We start from the raw sequence: 13,868 nt of genomic DNA on the forward strand, positions 1-13,868 counted from the left end.
CTCAAGATGTTGGCAGTACTCAGACCTAGAATTTTTGGTGGAGATTTCAAAAGAACCATCCTAACAAAACCAAACATTGCCAGCTCATTGCGTAAATCTCTCTCTCTTCAGTATTTACATATACAAGTTGGAGACAAGGCTGAACTTACTAAAGCCTTCACACAGAAGGATGTTGTTTGTTTTGCTGACTTAACTGGGGACACAAACCCATTGCATTTGAATGAAGACTATGCAAAGGAAACTAGGTTTGGGAGAACAATTGTACATGGAGTTTTGATCAACGGACTTATTTCTGCAGTTATAGGTACTAAAATGCCTGGCTATGGTTGTGTGTTTCTTTCTCAGGAAATTCACTTCCCAGCTCCCTTGTACATTGGAGAAGAAGTCTTAGCTGCAGCAGAAGTGAAGAGACTGAAAAGATCTGTTGCATACATTTCAGTATCATGTACTGTTAGGGAAAGTGAAAAGATTGTTATGGAAGGGATGGTGAAAGTCATGGTGTCGGAAGGTCAGCGCTCCTGATTGCATGGTGCTTTATTCTTTAGTAAAATTCAGAAATATGTGGGGGGGTTACATTTATGATACCTCAGACCTTGGTAAGAGGAGGTCACAGCTTGCTGTCAATTTTGAGAGCTACTCTGCCTTGTAGATAAGAGATGTAAAACATCACTTTTGATGGCTTTTAAGGACACATGAAGATCAATATGATCCATACTTAACTTACATCTATTACTATCATGTGCAGCCAAGCCTATTCTCTTTCCTAGCTCAACTTTTTGTCACCAAAATAAACACTACTGTTTACTGGAACCTTTTAAAAAGGAACGTTTACATCACGTAATGTTCTGGAGTTGGTCAAGAGACTCCTGTCACCTGACTAGTAAACATTGAGCCAAGATATTAGTCACAGATAAATGAATAGAGTATTCTCTTGGTTCCTTTTTACCAGTGCACAGTATGTGCCACTTTTCACATATCTAATATGTTGAGTTTTGAACTCTTACTTGGTTTGAGGTTCTAGGTATATCAAAGGGCAACATCTCCCACCCCCTTTCTTATATGAATTCAGTTAATTGAAGTCCAAGGGACTATGTGAGTGAATAAAGCAAGCAGAATTTGGTTGATATTAACACATGCACATGTCATCTTCTCCCCTGACTTACAAGAATAAAAAGCTTTTTATTCAAACGCTGCCTTTATTAGGGAGCTCTGATGTTTCTTTCATAAATTAATGCCTTGTTCCATTTAATTTTTAAGCGAAAGGACTCATTTGATTTAAGGCTATCATTATGCCCTACAAAAATAGTCTGTGTAAAGGTCTTGGGTAACATCTGACTACTGCGGAACTACAAACTAAATGTCATGGTGCAACCTGTCACAGATATAGGAACTCTTAAAACTAGATTATAGGGAACTTTACATACGTGTGGCTACACTTGGTGGCTTTATGAGCTAAACCCTTTATAGTCCAGAATTGCTTATTGCTTTGGAAAGACGATAGCTAGAAGGAAGTGTTCTTTCAGACAACACACAGAGCCAAATGTGCAGGAGAGACAGAGTCCTAGTTTGAGCAGATCAGAATAAATGAGGTGGCTGCTGTAAACCTTAAATTTACTTGGCAAGGTACTTTTCTGGCCCCTGGTACCATAGTGTTTGAGCAGCCTCTTAAATTTCAAGGAACCAAGACCTGTGAGGTAGGGAAGTGCTATTATCCCCATTTTTCAGATGGGGAAGTAAGGCCCAAAGATAGTAGGGGACAGATTTTTTTAAAGGTATTTAGACATTTAAAGCTGCAGGTAGGCACCTAGTGGGGTTTTCCATGGTGCCTAGGTACCTATCTGCATCTTTTGATGTGTAATACCTTTAAAAAAACTGGCTGTGATGTGCAAAAGGTCACATGGGACATTTGCAGGGAATTAGCCTGGGACTTTGGAGACCCCAGATTTAACACCCTAACACTGGGCTGTCCTACTTAGCTAAGTCTGACGCCATTCTCAGAGCTGCAGAAATCACAGCAATGTAAGCTAGAGCAATGTGCTGTGGATCTGATGGCAGAGTTTGGCTCATAACATACTCTGTGGATATAATGGATAGTCAAAGTACACTAGGTTGACTTCTGGTTTAGTACTGGACTTCCTTTTCTCTCTTAGACTCATTCCAGGTCTGTATATGATATCTATATATACTAAATCTCTAGGCATGCTTACATTAAGAATGGTTTCAGAGTAACAGCCGTGTTAGTCTGTATTCGCAAAAAGAAAAGGAGTACTTGTGGCACCTTAGAGACTAACTAATTTATTTGAGCATGAGCTTTCGTGAGCTACAGCTCACTTCATTGGATGCCAATGAAGTGAGCTGTAGCTCACGAAAGCTCATGCTCAAATAAATTGGTTAGTCTCTAAGGTGCCACAAGTACTCCTTTTCTTTTTACATTAAGAATGATACATTGTGAATAACATAACTGCTAGCCAGAGCTGAGGGGAGAGACGAACAAAGCAAACATCCATTCTTGGGCTTTGGACTCCGTGTGAGCTTGTTGGACCAAGGGAACAACAACTGCCAGAACCAAGAGCTTTCTACTGACCAAGCCTACGTCCCACTGTACAAATCTGGGGTCTGTCATCTTGAGCGTAGCAGCTGTCTTCTGTGAGGATGTGGCAACCTTTAGACTTGTCCCATAAAGGGCTTTGTAGATCAAAATTACAGTAGATTTTTTTTAAGCACAATAATAGGTCAATCTAGCTTTCCAAGCTGAAGCAAATCTTTGATCTACGCTTCTGAGTTTTAAATCTAAAACTCAGAAGAATGTTCATGTTTAAACAGCACAGTTCTGTGTTCAAATGGCAATAGACTGAAAAATTGGTGACTGCAAAATGTGGTAGTTTAAGGACAGCAAGAACCCTTAATGGACATCTGGTTCTTTTAAAAGTTTTTAAAGGCATCCAAGACCTTTTAAACTGCACCCTACAGACAATATTTTGAACAAGGTAAAAGTAAGAGGTAGCTGCACAATCAGAGACTATATAAGATGAAATAAGAAGTAAAATAAGTGTTTGTTTGTGGGCAAGTGTTGTCAGTTTAATTTCTTGACTTTTAAGCAGATCTCTGTATCAACTGCTGTTGATACAACTAAAAAGAAAATGGCAGGAAGCAGGGTCCCTAGAAGGAAGACTTTTTCACTGTTCAGCAGCTAGAGAAAAAGCAGATATGTTGGCTGTGAAACTTGCTGCTGAGTTAATAGTGTAAAGAAGTCAAATCTCAAACCCCACTGATTATTCTCTTATGATAGCTCAGACTTTTTAAAACTTCTCTATAACACACTTTTATTTTTGTATTGTGACAGATTGTCATCTCTGGTGATCTGTTTGAAAACAAGAGACAAATTAAAAAGAGAAGAGGGCTCATCAACCAGCTGGTAGTTCTTCCTGTGTGCTACACCCAAGCAATAATTAGCACTCTACATCAGCATTGTTTTGCATCAGATCCTTTTAATAGCTCTTTCAGCTTCTGGGTAGGGCTCATATACATAAGCATATTCTGAGACTGCTTAAAATAAAATTGATAGCTGATAATGTTGACATTGAAGCTTGTAACTGATGCTGTAGCATACCATCACATTCAGCTCCTCTAACTCCTTTCATCATGGTGGTCTTGCTTCAGAGCTTACGGGAATCTGAGGGCACCGACAACAATTACAACTCACCGTCTCTGCTGTGGAGAAGAGCTTAAAAATTAGGCTTTCAACAATAATACCTTAAAAACCTAACTTTTAAGTGTAGCCCAAGGCTTACTTATTTCAATCATACAAATAAGCTGTGCTTACTAGGGTTGGTCTATACTTAAAAGTTAGTTCAACATAGTTACAGCAGTCAGGGTGTGTGAAAATGCACGCCCTTGACTGACAGAGCTATGTCAACCGAACCCTCAGTGTAAATGCAGCTATGTTGATGGAAGAACACTTTTGCTGATGTAGCTGACTTTGTTCAGAGAGGTGATGTTCCTAAACGCATGGAAAAAACCCTTCCATTGGTGTAGGCTGCATTTACGCTATGGGGTTATGACACCTTAATGACATGGACATAGCTACGCCAATGTAGTCTCTGTAGTATAGATACAGACTATGCTCTGGAAAACCAGTGCAGACTAAAAATCATTTATATTATGGGCTTGTTGGGAGGAAATACTGTCAGAGCTCCAAGGCCTTTAAAAGTAAATGAAAATCCAGATTAATTACAGTACATATGGGGAGGCCTTAAAGAACTCCCAACAGGAGAATACAGAGAAAGCACTACTTTCATTGTTGCGTTACCTGACACCAGAGACGCTGAAAGAATTCTGGTGGTAGCTCCAGACAGAAGTCGGATCTACAAAGGCTTCTGATAGTCCCAGACCTCCGCTAGGCAATACTGTTGCTATGGAAAGAATTTACGGTAATTCAGACAGACGTCACACGTAAGGCTATGTTCTGCAAAAGTGGAAGATCTGTACAATTGAGGGTCCTCTGTTATTTCAAAGATGTTCTTTTGGCAAACAAACAAACTGGGGAAAATCAAACTAAACAACTGATGGCAAAGTTGAGTTCAAATTGGCTCTTTCATTCCTTATGGAGTAGCTGTATGAAGTCTTGTGTTTTAAAAAAAGTTGCCTGTTTTTCTCTGTCATTGAGACCATAACTTCTGTGACAGCTCAATGTGCAAATGCTCTAATTTTCTTATGGCCCTGTGAGTGAATCATTATTAAACGTCCATATAATCCAACGTAGTGCCAGACCGTTTGTATTCCCTTAATCAGTGTTTGTACTTTGGCAAAGTGATTTATTTCTGACAAATACTGACTTATCATCTTATTTCTCAGGTAGGTGGATAATGACATGTATCAGGATCACAGAATAACAGGACTGGAAGGGACCTCAAGAGGTCACCTAGTTCAGTCCCCTGCACTAGTGGCAGGACTAAGTATTATCTACAGCATCCTTGACAGGTGTTTGTCTCACCTGCTCTTAAACTCCAATGATGGAGATTCCACCACCTCCCTGGGCCATTTATTCCAGTGCTGAACCACCCTGACAGGTCGGAAGTTTTTCCTAATGTCCAACCTAAACCTCCCTTGCTGCAGTTTAAGCCCATTGCTTCTTGTCCTGTCCTCAGGGGTTAAGAATAAAAAATTTTCTTCCTCCTCCTCCTTGTAACAACCTTTTACATAGTTGAAAACTGTTATGTCCCCTCTCAGTCTTCTCTTTTCCAGACTAAACAAACCCAGTTTTTTCAATCTTCCCTTACAGTCCTGTTCTCTGGACCTTCAATAATTTTTGTCGCTCTTCTCTGGACTCTCTCCAATTTGTCCACATCCTTCCTGAAATGTGGTGCCCAGAACTGGACACAATACTCCAGTTGAGGCCTAATCAGCACAGAGTAGAGCAAAAGAATTACTTCTCGTGTCTTGCTTACAACACTCCTGCTAATACATCTCAGAAGGATGTTTGCTTTCTTTGAGGTCCACATCTACTAATGTTTTACTCCACATGCTCATTACACTCATTCTATAACAGTGAAATTCATCTCTGCAGAGGGACAGAACAAGACCTGTGCACGTCTAAGCCTTGTTTTTAAGGTCTTATGTGGGACTCAAGTGGTGCATAGGTCTTGGCCTGACCAGCTGCATAGGACTGAATTTACTGTATATGCATAAAGAGATCTTCCTCTGAGTATATTAGAGATGTTCAATAATTTTATTCTTTCCTACTTCTGACTCTATGTTCCTCTACCATGCTCACCCATGCCAAAAAATACCCCAACACATCCCAAAGTAGTGGATGAGCTGTTTTGATAGTGGATTCATGAGAGCTCCTGGACCGTTCCCCCCTCCCCCCTCAAGAATTCAGATGACTTGTGTGTAAACATTACTGTTATCCTCTAGCCATGATTATTTCACCTATTTCAGTGACAAGTAAACACCAATGGCAAAGGACAACTGCTATAAGTTTAACCCGCAGCCATGCTGAGGGGAAGGATGCTGATACACACTGCGTGATTAATTAGCAGGATTTCCTCACATGATCGACTTCATCACTTCCAGTTGGTATTGCTGCAATAGGCTATTTCCCAAATGTCCTCACTACCTTTGCCCTTTGTAACTTTGTATATAGTGCTGATCACAATCAGCCTCTATGCTAAGCTGAGGAGAGTAAATTATTGGTCTAGAGATGGGGTTTGAAGGTATTAATAAGTAAAATGCATATTGTCTTACAAAAGCTAATTGTAAACAAACAAATGACACTCAATGGTGGAATCTGTCTATTAGAACTGGAGGGAGGTGGGTTAGGGAAGGTATCAATAGAGGGCCTGTTTGTCTTCAGCCTTGTTTCTTGCCGATTGTCCATAGTGTTTAGGTAGCCTTTTACACCCATGTCATGCAGGTATAAATGACTAGGCAAGGTGCAAAGTAGTGGAGAATCAGGTCCTTAAGGTTTTCTCTATCAGAGATTAATTTATGTTGCTAAACATTGTTTGCTCATCCTAAATTGATTGAAATGTGCCTTGGGTCCAGACCCACCAAGTCTTTGGTTGGTTACTAGTGGTGCTAAGCAAGGTTTCAAACAGATTAGGCTTTTGGGGAGTAAAAAAACAACTGAGCCTGAAGCATTCTAGCCTCCATTGCTTCTTTGCCGGCATGATTAGCGATGCTGCCATGAACCTTTAAAAATTACCTACCAGCACTGGTGCAATGGAGAGTGTCAGGAGAAGAACTATCAGCCCTTCTCCTCAGCTGGTGAATTTTATATAGTTTGCTGGCCAAAAGTCCTCTGTCCCTGCCCATTATGCTATCTATGCCTTCCATAGTATCTCCCACCTCCTTGGAAATACATTTATTCACAATTAATGTAATTCATTTTGGTGACTATCACCAACCTCAGAATGTTTTTTATTTTTCACTGTATAAATGCTTCTCCCCAGGCAGTTTAGCAAAATCCCCATGATGGTCACATATTCTGAAGGATAGATTGTCCAGATATGTTTGTGTATATTGTGAAGCGAATGGTGTTTTGTCCTTACCAAGCCGCACTGTAATGCAAAGGTAAACGAAATGAGTTTAACAAAGGAACGAGGGCTGTAATCTGGCTCCTCAAAACTGGAGGAGGTTGGATGGGGGGAGGTGGGGGTGGACAAAGCCTTTTGTGTATTCAGCGTGATCTCATCTCAGGGGAAATGTTGACGTTGCTTCATCTCTGCGGCAGGGGGTTTAGCCTGGCCACTCCTGCCACAGAACCAGCACTGACTGCCCATGACGTTCAGTTTCTTTTCCTCCGTTTGAGGCGCTTCATTTGGTTTCTTTTCTATTATCACCTTGGGCCTAACACAGCCAGTTGCTGAGCCTCCTTAACTCCCAGTGAGGAGTCAAGTACACTCAGGACCTCTCAGGATCAGGCCTTCTCTGTATAACCTTGGGGAAGATTTTCAAAGGCACGCAACTCCAATTTTCCTTTTGACTTTAATTCCTTTTCCTTCTGCCTCCCTTGGTGTGCAATTCTGTGTCCATTTGATATCATGGGTCAAGTTGCGGGGGGGGGGGGTTGTTGGGTCAGAGTGGTGGCATTGGAACAGTTTTTATAGTGGGGGTGGGTGAAAGCCGTTGAACAAAACTGTAAACCCTGGATATGTTGGAAACACTTCAAGCTAGGCAGTGCTGCTGCACCCCCAGCATTCCTAGTTCCAGCACCCCTGGCTGACAAACAGTGGGTAGTAGTTTGGGGCAGTTACCAAATCTAAATCCAGATGTTGATCGCCATAAACTGTAGGGAGTCTGGGAGCAAAACAGGTGTCTCTGAAGCTAGGGTAATGGAGGGCCCTGGGCATGGGATGAAGTGGGCTTGTTCCCTGTGGATCTGGGGTTATAAATAGCAGGAAGAGAGGGGACCATTGTTGGGGTCAAGTTGGACAATGGGAGAGAGTAGGAAGGGGTGTCGCTGGGGGGGGTCCGTGTGAGCGGCCCCCCCGGCTGGGTGTCGCGGGGGGGGTCCGTGTGAGCGGCCACCCCCGGGCTGGGTGTCGCAGGGGGGGCGGGGTCTGGGTGAGGTGCCCCCCCCCGGGCTGGGTGTCGCGGGGGGGTCTGGGTGAGGTGCCCCCCCCCGGGCTGGGTGTCGCGGGGGGGGGTCTGGGTGAGGCGCCCCCCCCCGGGCTGGGTGTCGCGGGGGGGTCTGGGTGAAGCACCCCCCCCCGGGCCGGGTGTTGCAGGGAGGGCGGGGTCTGGGTGAGGCGCCCCCCCCCGGGCTGGGTGTCGCAGGGGGTCCGGGAGAGGCGCCCCCCCCCGGGCTGGGTGTCGCGGGGGGGTCCGGGTGAGGCGCCCCCCCCGGGCTGGGTGTTGCGGGGGGGGCGGGGTCTGGGTGAGGCGCCCCCCCCGGGCTGGGTGTCGCGGGGGGGGTCCGGGTGAGGCGCCCCCCCCCGGGCTGGGTGTCGCGGGGGGGTCCGGGTGAGCGCCCCCCCCGGGCTGGGTGTCGCGGGGGGGGGTCTGGGTGAGGTGCCCCCCCCGGGCTGGGTGTTGCGGGGGGGTCTGGGTGAGGCGCCCCCCCCGGGCTGGGTGTCGCGGGGGGGGGTCTGGGTGAGCGGCCCCCCGGGCTGGGTGTCGCGGGGGGGGGTCTGGGTGAGGCGCCCCCCCCCGGGCTCGGTGTCGCGGGGGGGTCTGGGTGAGCGGCCCCCCCGGGCTGGGTGTCGCGGGGGGGTCTGGGTGAGGCGCCCCCCCCGGGCTGGGTGTCGCGGGGGGGGTCCGGGTGAGGCGCCCCCCCGGGCTGGGTGTCGCGGGGGGGTCTGGGTGAGCGGCCCCCCCGGGCTGGGTGTCGCGGGGGGGGGTCTGGGTGAGGCGCCCCCCCCGGGCTGGGTGTCGCGGGGGGGCGGGGTCCGGGTGAGGCGCCCCCCCCGGGCTGGGTGTCGCGGGGGGGGTCTGGGTGAGCGGCCCCCCCGGGCTGGGTGTCGCGGGGGGGTCTGGGTGAGGCGCCCCCCCCGGGCTGGGTGTCGCGGGGGGGGTCCGGGTGAGGCGCCCCCCCGGGCTGGGTGCCGGCTCTGGTGGCCTGACGGCAGTTCCGGGAAACGCGGCCGGGCTGCGCGCGGGGCCGGCGGCCTCGGGCTTTAAGACCCGGCGGCGCCCGGCGCCTCCCCCGTGTTGACAGCGGCGGGCGCGGCGCGAGCGCTGCTGCGCGAGGCAGGTCGGCGGCGCGGGCTCGGCGCTCGGCGCTCGGCTCCCGGCTCCCGGCGCGGCGCGGCCCGGCCCGGCCCGGCCCGGCCCGGCCCGGCATGGCCTTCCTGGAGAAGCCGCCGGCGGGCAAGGTGCTGCTGGACGACACGGTGCCGCTGACAGCCGGGATCGAGGCGAGCCAGAGCCTGCACTCGCACACGGTGAGCGCCGGGCCGTGTGTGTGTGTGTGTGTGGGGGGTGTTTGTGTGGGGGGTGTGCGTTGGGGGGGGAGCTGGGGTAGGGGGTGTGTCGGGGGGAGAGCCGGGGGGGGATGTGTGTGTGTGGGGGAGGGGTGTGTCGGGGGGGAGCCGGGGTGGGATGTGTGTGGGGGGGGAGGGGTGTGTCGGGGGGGAGCCGGGGTGGGATGTGTGTGTGGGGGGGTGTCGGGGGGGGGAGCCGGGGTGGGATGTGTGTGTGGGGGGGTGTCGGGGGGGGAGCCGGGGTGGGATGTGTGTGGGGGGGGAGGGGTGTGTCAGGGAGGGAGCTGGGGTGGGATATGTGTGTGTGTGTGGGGGGGTGTCGGGGGGGGAGCCGGGGTGGGATGTGTGTGTGGGGGGGTGTCGGGGGGGGGAGCCGGGGTGGGATGTGTGTGTGGGGGGGTGTCGGGGGGGGGGAGCCGGGGTGGGATGTGTGTGTGGGGGGGTGTCGGGGGGGGAGCCGGGGTGGGATGTGTGTGTGGGGGGGTGTCGGGGGGGAGCCGGGGTGGGATGTGTGTGTGGGGTGGTGGTGGTGTGTCGGGGAGGGGTGTGTCGGGGGGGGAGCCGGGGTGGGATGTGTGTGTGTGGGGGTGTCGGGGGGGGAGCCGGGGTGGGATGTGTGTGTCGGGGGGGAGCCGGGGTGGGATGTGTGTGTGTGGGGGTGTCGGGGGGGGAGCCGGGGTGGGATGTGTGTGTCGGGGGGGAGCCGGGGTGGGATGTGTGTGTGGGGGGGTGTCGGGGGGGGAGCCGGGGTGGGATGTGTGTGGGGGGGGAGGGGTGTGTCAGGGGGGGAGCTGGGGTGGGATATGTGTGTGTGTGTGGGGGGGAGGAGTGTGTCGGGGGGGAGCTGGGGTGGGATATGTGTGTGTGTGTGGGGGGGAGGAGTGTGTCGGGGGGGAGCTGGGGTGGGATATGTGTGTGTGTGGGGGAGGGGTGTGTCGGGGGGGAGCCGGGGTGGGATGTGTGTGTGTGGGGGTGTCGGGGGGGGAGCCGGGGTGGGATGTGTGTGTGGGGGGGTGTCGGGGGGGGGAGCCGGGGTGGGATGTGTGTGTGGGGGGGTGTCGGGGGGGGAGCCGGGGTGGGATGTGTGTGGGTGGGGAGGGGTGTGTCAGGGGGGGAGCTGGGGTGGGATATGTGTGTGTGTGTGGGGGGGAGGAGTGTGTCGGGGGGGAGCTGGGGTGGGATATGTGTGTGTGTGGGGGAGGGGTGTGTCGGGGGGGAGCCGGGGTGGGATGTGTGTGTGGGGAGGTGTCGGGGGGGGAGCTGGGGTGGGATGTGTGTGTGTCGGGGGGGAGCCGGGGTGGGATGTGTGTGGGGGGGAGGGGTGTGTCAGGGGGGGAGCTGGGGTGGGATATGTGTGTGTGTGTGGGGGGGAGGAGTGTGTCAGGGGGGGAGCTGGGGTGGGATATGTGTGTGTGTGTGGGGGGGAGGAGTGTGTCGGGGGGGAGCTGGGGTGGGATATGTGTGTGTGGGGGGGAGGGGTGTGTCGGGGGGGAGCCGGGGTGGGATGTGTGTGTGGGGGGGTGTCGGGGGGGGGGAGCCGGGGTGGGATGTGTGTGTGGGGGGGTGTCGGGGGGGGGAGCCGGGGTGGGATGTGTGTGTGTGGGGGTGTCGGGGGGGGAGCCGGGGTGGGATGTGTGTGTGTGGGGGTGTCGGGGGGGAGCCGGGGTGGGATGTGTGTGTGGGGTGGTGGTGGTGTGTCGGGGAGGGGTGTGTCGGGGGGGAGCCGGGGTGGGATGTGTGTGTGTGGGGGTGTCGGGGGGGGAGCCGGGGTGGGATGTGTGTGTCGGGGGGGAGCCGGGGTGGGATGTGTGTGTGTGGGGGTGTCGGGGGGGGAGCCGGGGTGGGATGTGTGTGTCGGGGGGGAGCCGGGGTGGGATGTGTGTGTGGGGGGGTGTCGGGGGGGGAGCCGGGGTGGGATATGTGTGTGTGTGGGGGAGGGGTGTGTCGGGGGGGAGCCGGGGGGGATGTGTGTGTGGAGGGGTGTGTGTGTCAGGGTGGGGAGCCGGGGGTGTGTCGGGGGGAGCCCTGTGGGGGGGGAGGGAGTTTGAAACCTGGGGTATTGGGGTTGGGTGGGAAGAAGCCCCAGGGCAGCTCGCTGGGTTGCTCTGATGGCTCTGTCGCTGGGTTTTGTCTCCTGGCTTTATACAGTGAGCCCCGTGCTGTGCAGCCCCTTCCCTTCCTCTCTGCTTGATGGATCTGCTCTATGCCATGTGCCATAACTGTACTTCTTGTTACTGTTGGTTACCTGTATTGTGCTGGTCAATAACGTCACAATGCAAATGCACCCTCTTCTTTGGGCTTGTACACACTACCGCTTGTGTCGGTACAACTGGTGTCGCTCCGGTGGGAATAAGCCACCCCCCTGAGCAATGTAAGTTACAACGACTTAAGCAGGGGTGTGGGCAGCACTCTGGCAGACATAGCTACTGCCTCTCACTGAGCGATGGGAGAGAGCTCTGTCCCATTGGCACATCTTCACCAGATGCACGACCCTGTCACAGCTGCACCAACGTAGCTGTGTCACTGTAGCACTTCTAGTGTAGACTAGCCCTTACCCAGACCATCTCCCGCTGTGTCTGCACAGTTATGCCTGCTTACTCTAGTGCCAAAGTAAGATTTTAACATTTCTTTGCTTACGTTAGCCTGGCTGATCCATCTCAATGATGGGAGTGGAGCTGGATTCTAATGTAAGTGACAACGTAGGGTTAAATTCTGCCCACACTTCCATCTGTGCAACTCCAGTGAAGACAATGAGGCTGCGCAGGTGTAACTGAGGGCAGAATGTAGCACTCAGATTATGACAAGGGGTGATTATGATGCTTCGCCAGAAAGAACCCAGTTTGACTTTCAGGTGCCAGGCTCATTTTCCTGTGATGTATTTACACCTGACACCATTTTCTTAAAAACTGAGCAGACTTTGTCTGGGGTCACTGATACCCAAGAACAACAGAATTCCATAATGCTATTTTTATAGGCCCTTTCTGGGAGTATAACTGCACTTTTAAAAACTGTGTTTACCATGGTATTATCAAGCAGTACCAAGGTACAGAATCAGAGAAAAGGAGACCTGTAATCACGTTTCAGAGCTTTACCCACTTAGCAGGGAATGGGGTTGTAAGAGATAAGGCCAGGTGTACTTCCACAGCAGCAGGTGCATTGGTAAGAGACTTTGTTTTGAACATTAAGGGGTGTGTCCTTCAGCCTCACTCATTGTTTAGGGGCACGCATATCATGACAGCAGGCTTCTGACTTATTCCTTGTGTCTGGTGAATGTTGTAACATGAAAGATGGTAGAGGTAGATAGTGCTATATTTATAGTTAATAAGCATGCTATGCCATCAAAATTGTAACAGTACAAATAATCTGTGCTTCTGCAATGCTTTCTGTTCGAGGATCTCAGATTAGTAGTTTAATGAACTAACTTTTGTAAAACAATCTCCCTCTGAACACAGGCTTCTAAAACTATGAGGAATCTTTTAGAAGGCATCAGTGAGTTTAGAAGTTGTGACTAGTGGTTTACAAGCCCAGGGCTCTACATTCTGAGCTGTGGTCAAACTTGCATTATAACCAAAGCTATGTTAGGCATACTTTCTGACAAACCCTTTACCTGTGTCTTAATAAACTGAGATGTGTAACTGTGTTTAGTTATTGAGTGATTATCGTATATAATTTGTTTCCCTGTGCTACCAAGCCAGATTCTAGTTTCATTGTGAGTGGTTTCCCCCTCCCCCCGTTTAACTGTTTTCAACACCATTTATTACAATCACTTACAAGTACAAAGATAACAATAGGTTTTTGTGTCTTTTGGTTTGTTGGTTTTTTTGGTTGATTCTCTAGCAGGAATTGACTTAAAAAAAAACGCGAAGAGTTCTGTTGTACAGAAAGCACTTAAAAGCAGTTTTCTATCCCAAATACTCTGTGTGATGCGACTTCCATGTGTGGGATTTCAGTAGCAAGTATTGTGACCCTTTGATCATTTGTCTTTGTACTTCCGTGTTGTAAATTCACACTGAGGAAGATTCTAGTAGTAATTAATTCTGCTCTTCACCAGAAATGCACAAAAGATCAGAATGCAGTAGCACTGTGCTTTTGATTTAAAAGTCGTTTCGGGTGCATGTATTTCTAATAGCTTTTATGGCAGAAGGACTGTCGTTAAGAATTAAAATAAAATGGTCTTGAGATGTACATAGCACAGGTAGTTTACATAGAGTCAGCGTGGGGTAATGGTTAAAACAAAATAGCAGGCACCACAGCAGTCTGGATTTCCTACTTGACGTAAAGCTACTACCCTGTCATCTCGCATATCTGACCTTATCCCCTCATTTCTGAGCTGGGAAACTGGGTGAGAGCAGGAAGTAACTGATATATAGCGCATCTGATTTGAACTTCTGTGGGGAAAATAAATTATAGTAACAGATCCCAAGTGTAGCGGTAGGATTCCCT

The 13,868-nt window shown here is 50.5% G+C and overlaps 2 protein-coding genes across 10 annotated transcripts in view; both read left to right on the forward strand.

The window, feature by feature from the left end:
- The first annotated feature begins 6 nt into the window (after positions 1 to 6).
- Positions 7 to 2,245, forward strand: HTD2 (hydroxyacyl-thioester dehydratase type 2). The gene has a single exon (XM_073350889.2). It carries the CDS (start codon positions 7 to 9, stop codon positions 520 to 522), a length of 516 nt encoding a protein of 171 aa, XP_073206990.1. The 3' UTR covers positions 523 to 2,245.
- Positions 2,246 to 9,132: 6,887 nt separating this feature from the next.
- Positions 9,133 to 13,868, forward strand: part of PXK (PX domain containing serine/threonine kinase like) — a 63,236-nt gene continuing 58,500 nt past the window's right edge. For 6 of the 9 annotated variants that reach the window (XR_012159742.2, XR_012159741.2, XM_073350897.2 and 3 more), the window contains exon 1: positions 9,224 to 9,386. Coding sequence is in view for 7 of the 9 variants with exons in the window: in XM_073350897.2 (XP_073206998.1) it covers positions 9,285 to 9,386 (102 nt within the window). In the remaining 2 variants the exon portion in view is untranslated. Of the gene's footprint in view, positions 9,387 to 13,868 lie in introns of all 9 variants that reach the window. The other 3 variants (XM_073350898.2, XM_073350900.2, XM_073350904.2) reach the window with 2 other exon arrangements.

Source organism: Lepidochelys kempii, chromosome 7, assembly GCF_965140285.1.
Source record: "Lepidochelys kempii isolate rLepKem1 chromosome 7, rLepKem1.hap1, whole genome shotgun sequence".
Lineage (NCBI taxonomy): Eukaryota > Metazoa > Chordata > Testudines > Cheloniidae > Lepidochelys > Lepidochelys kempii.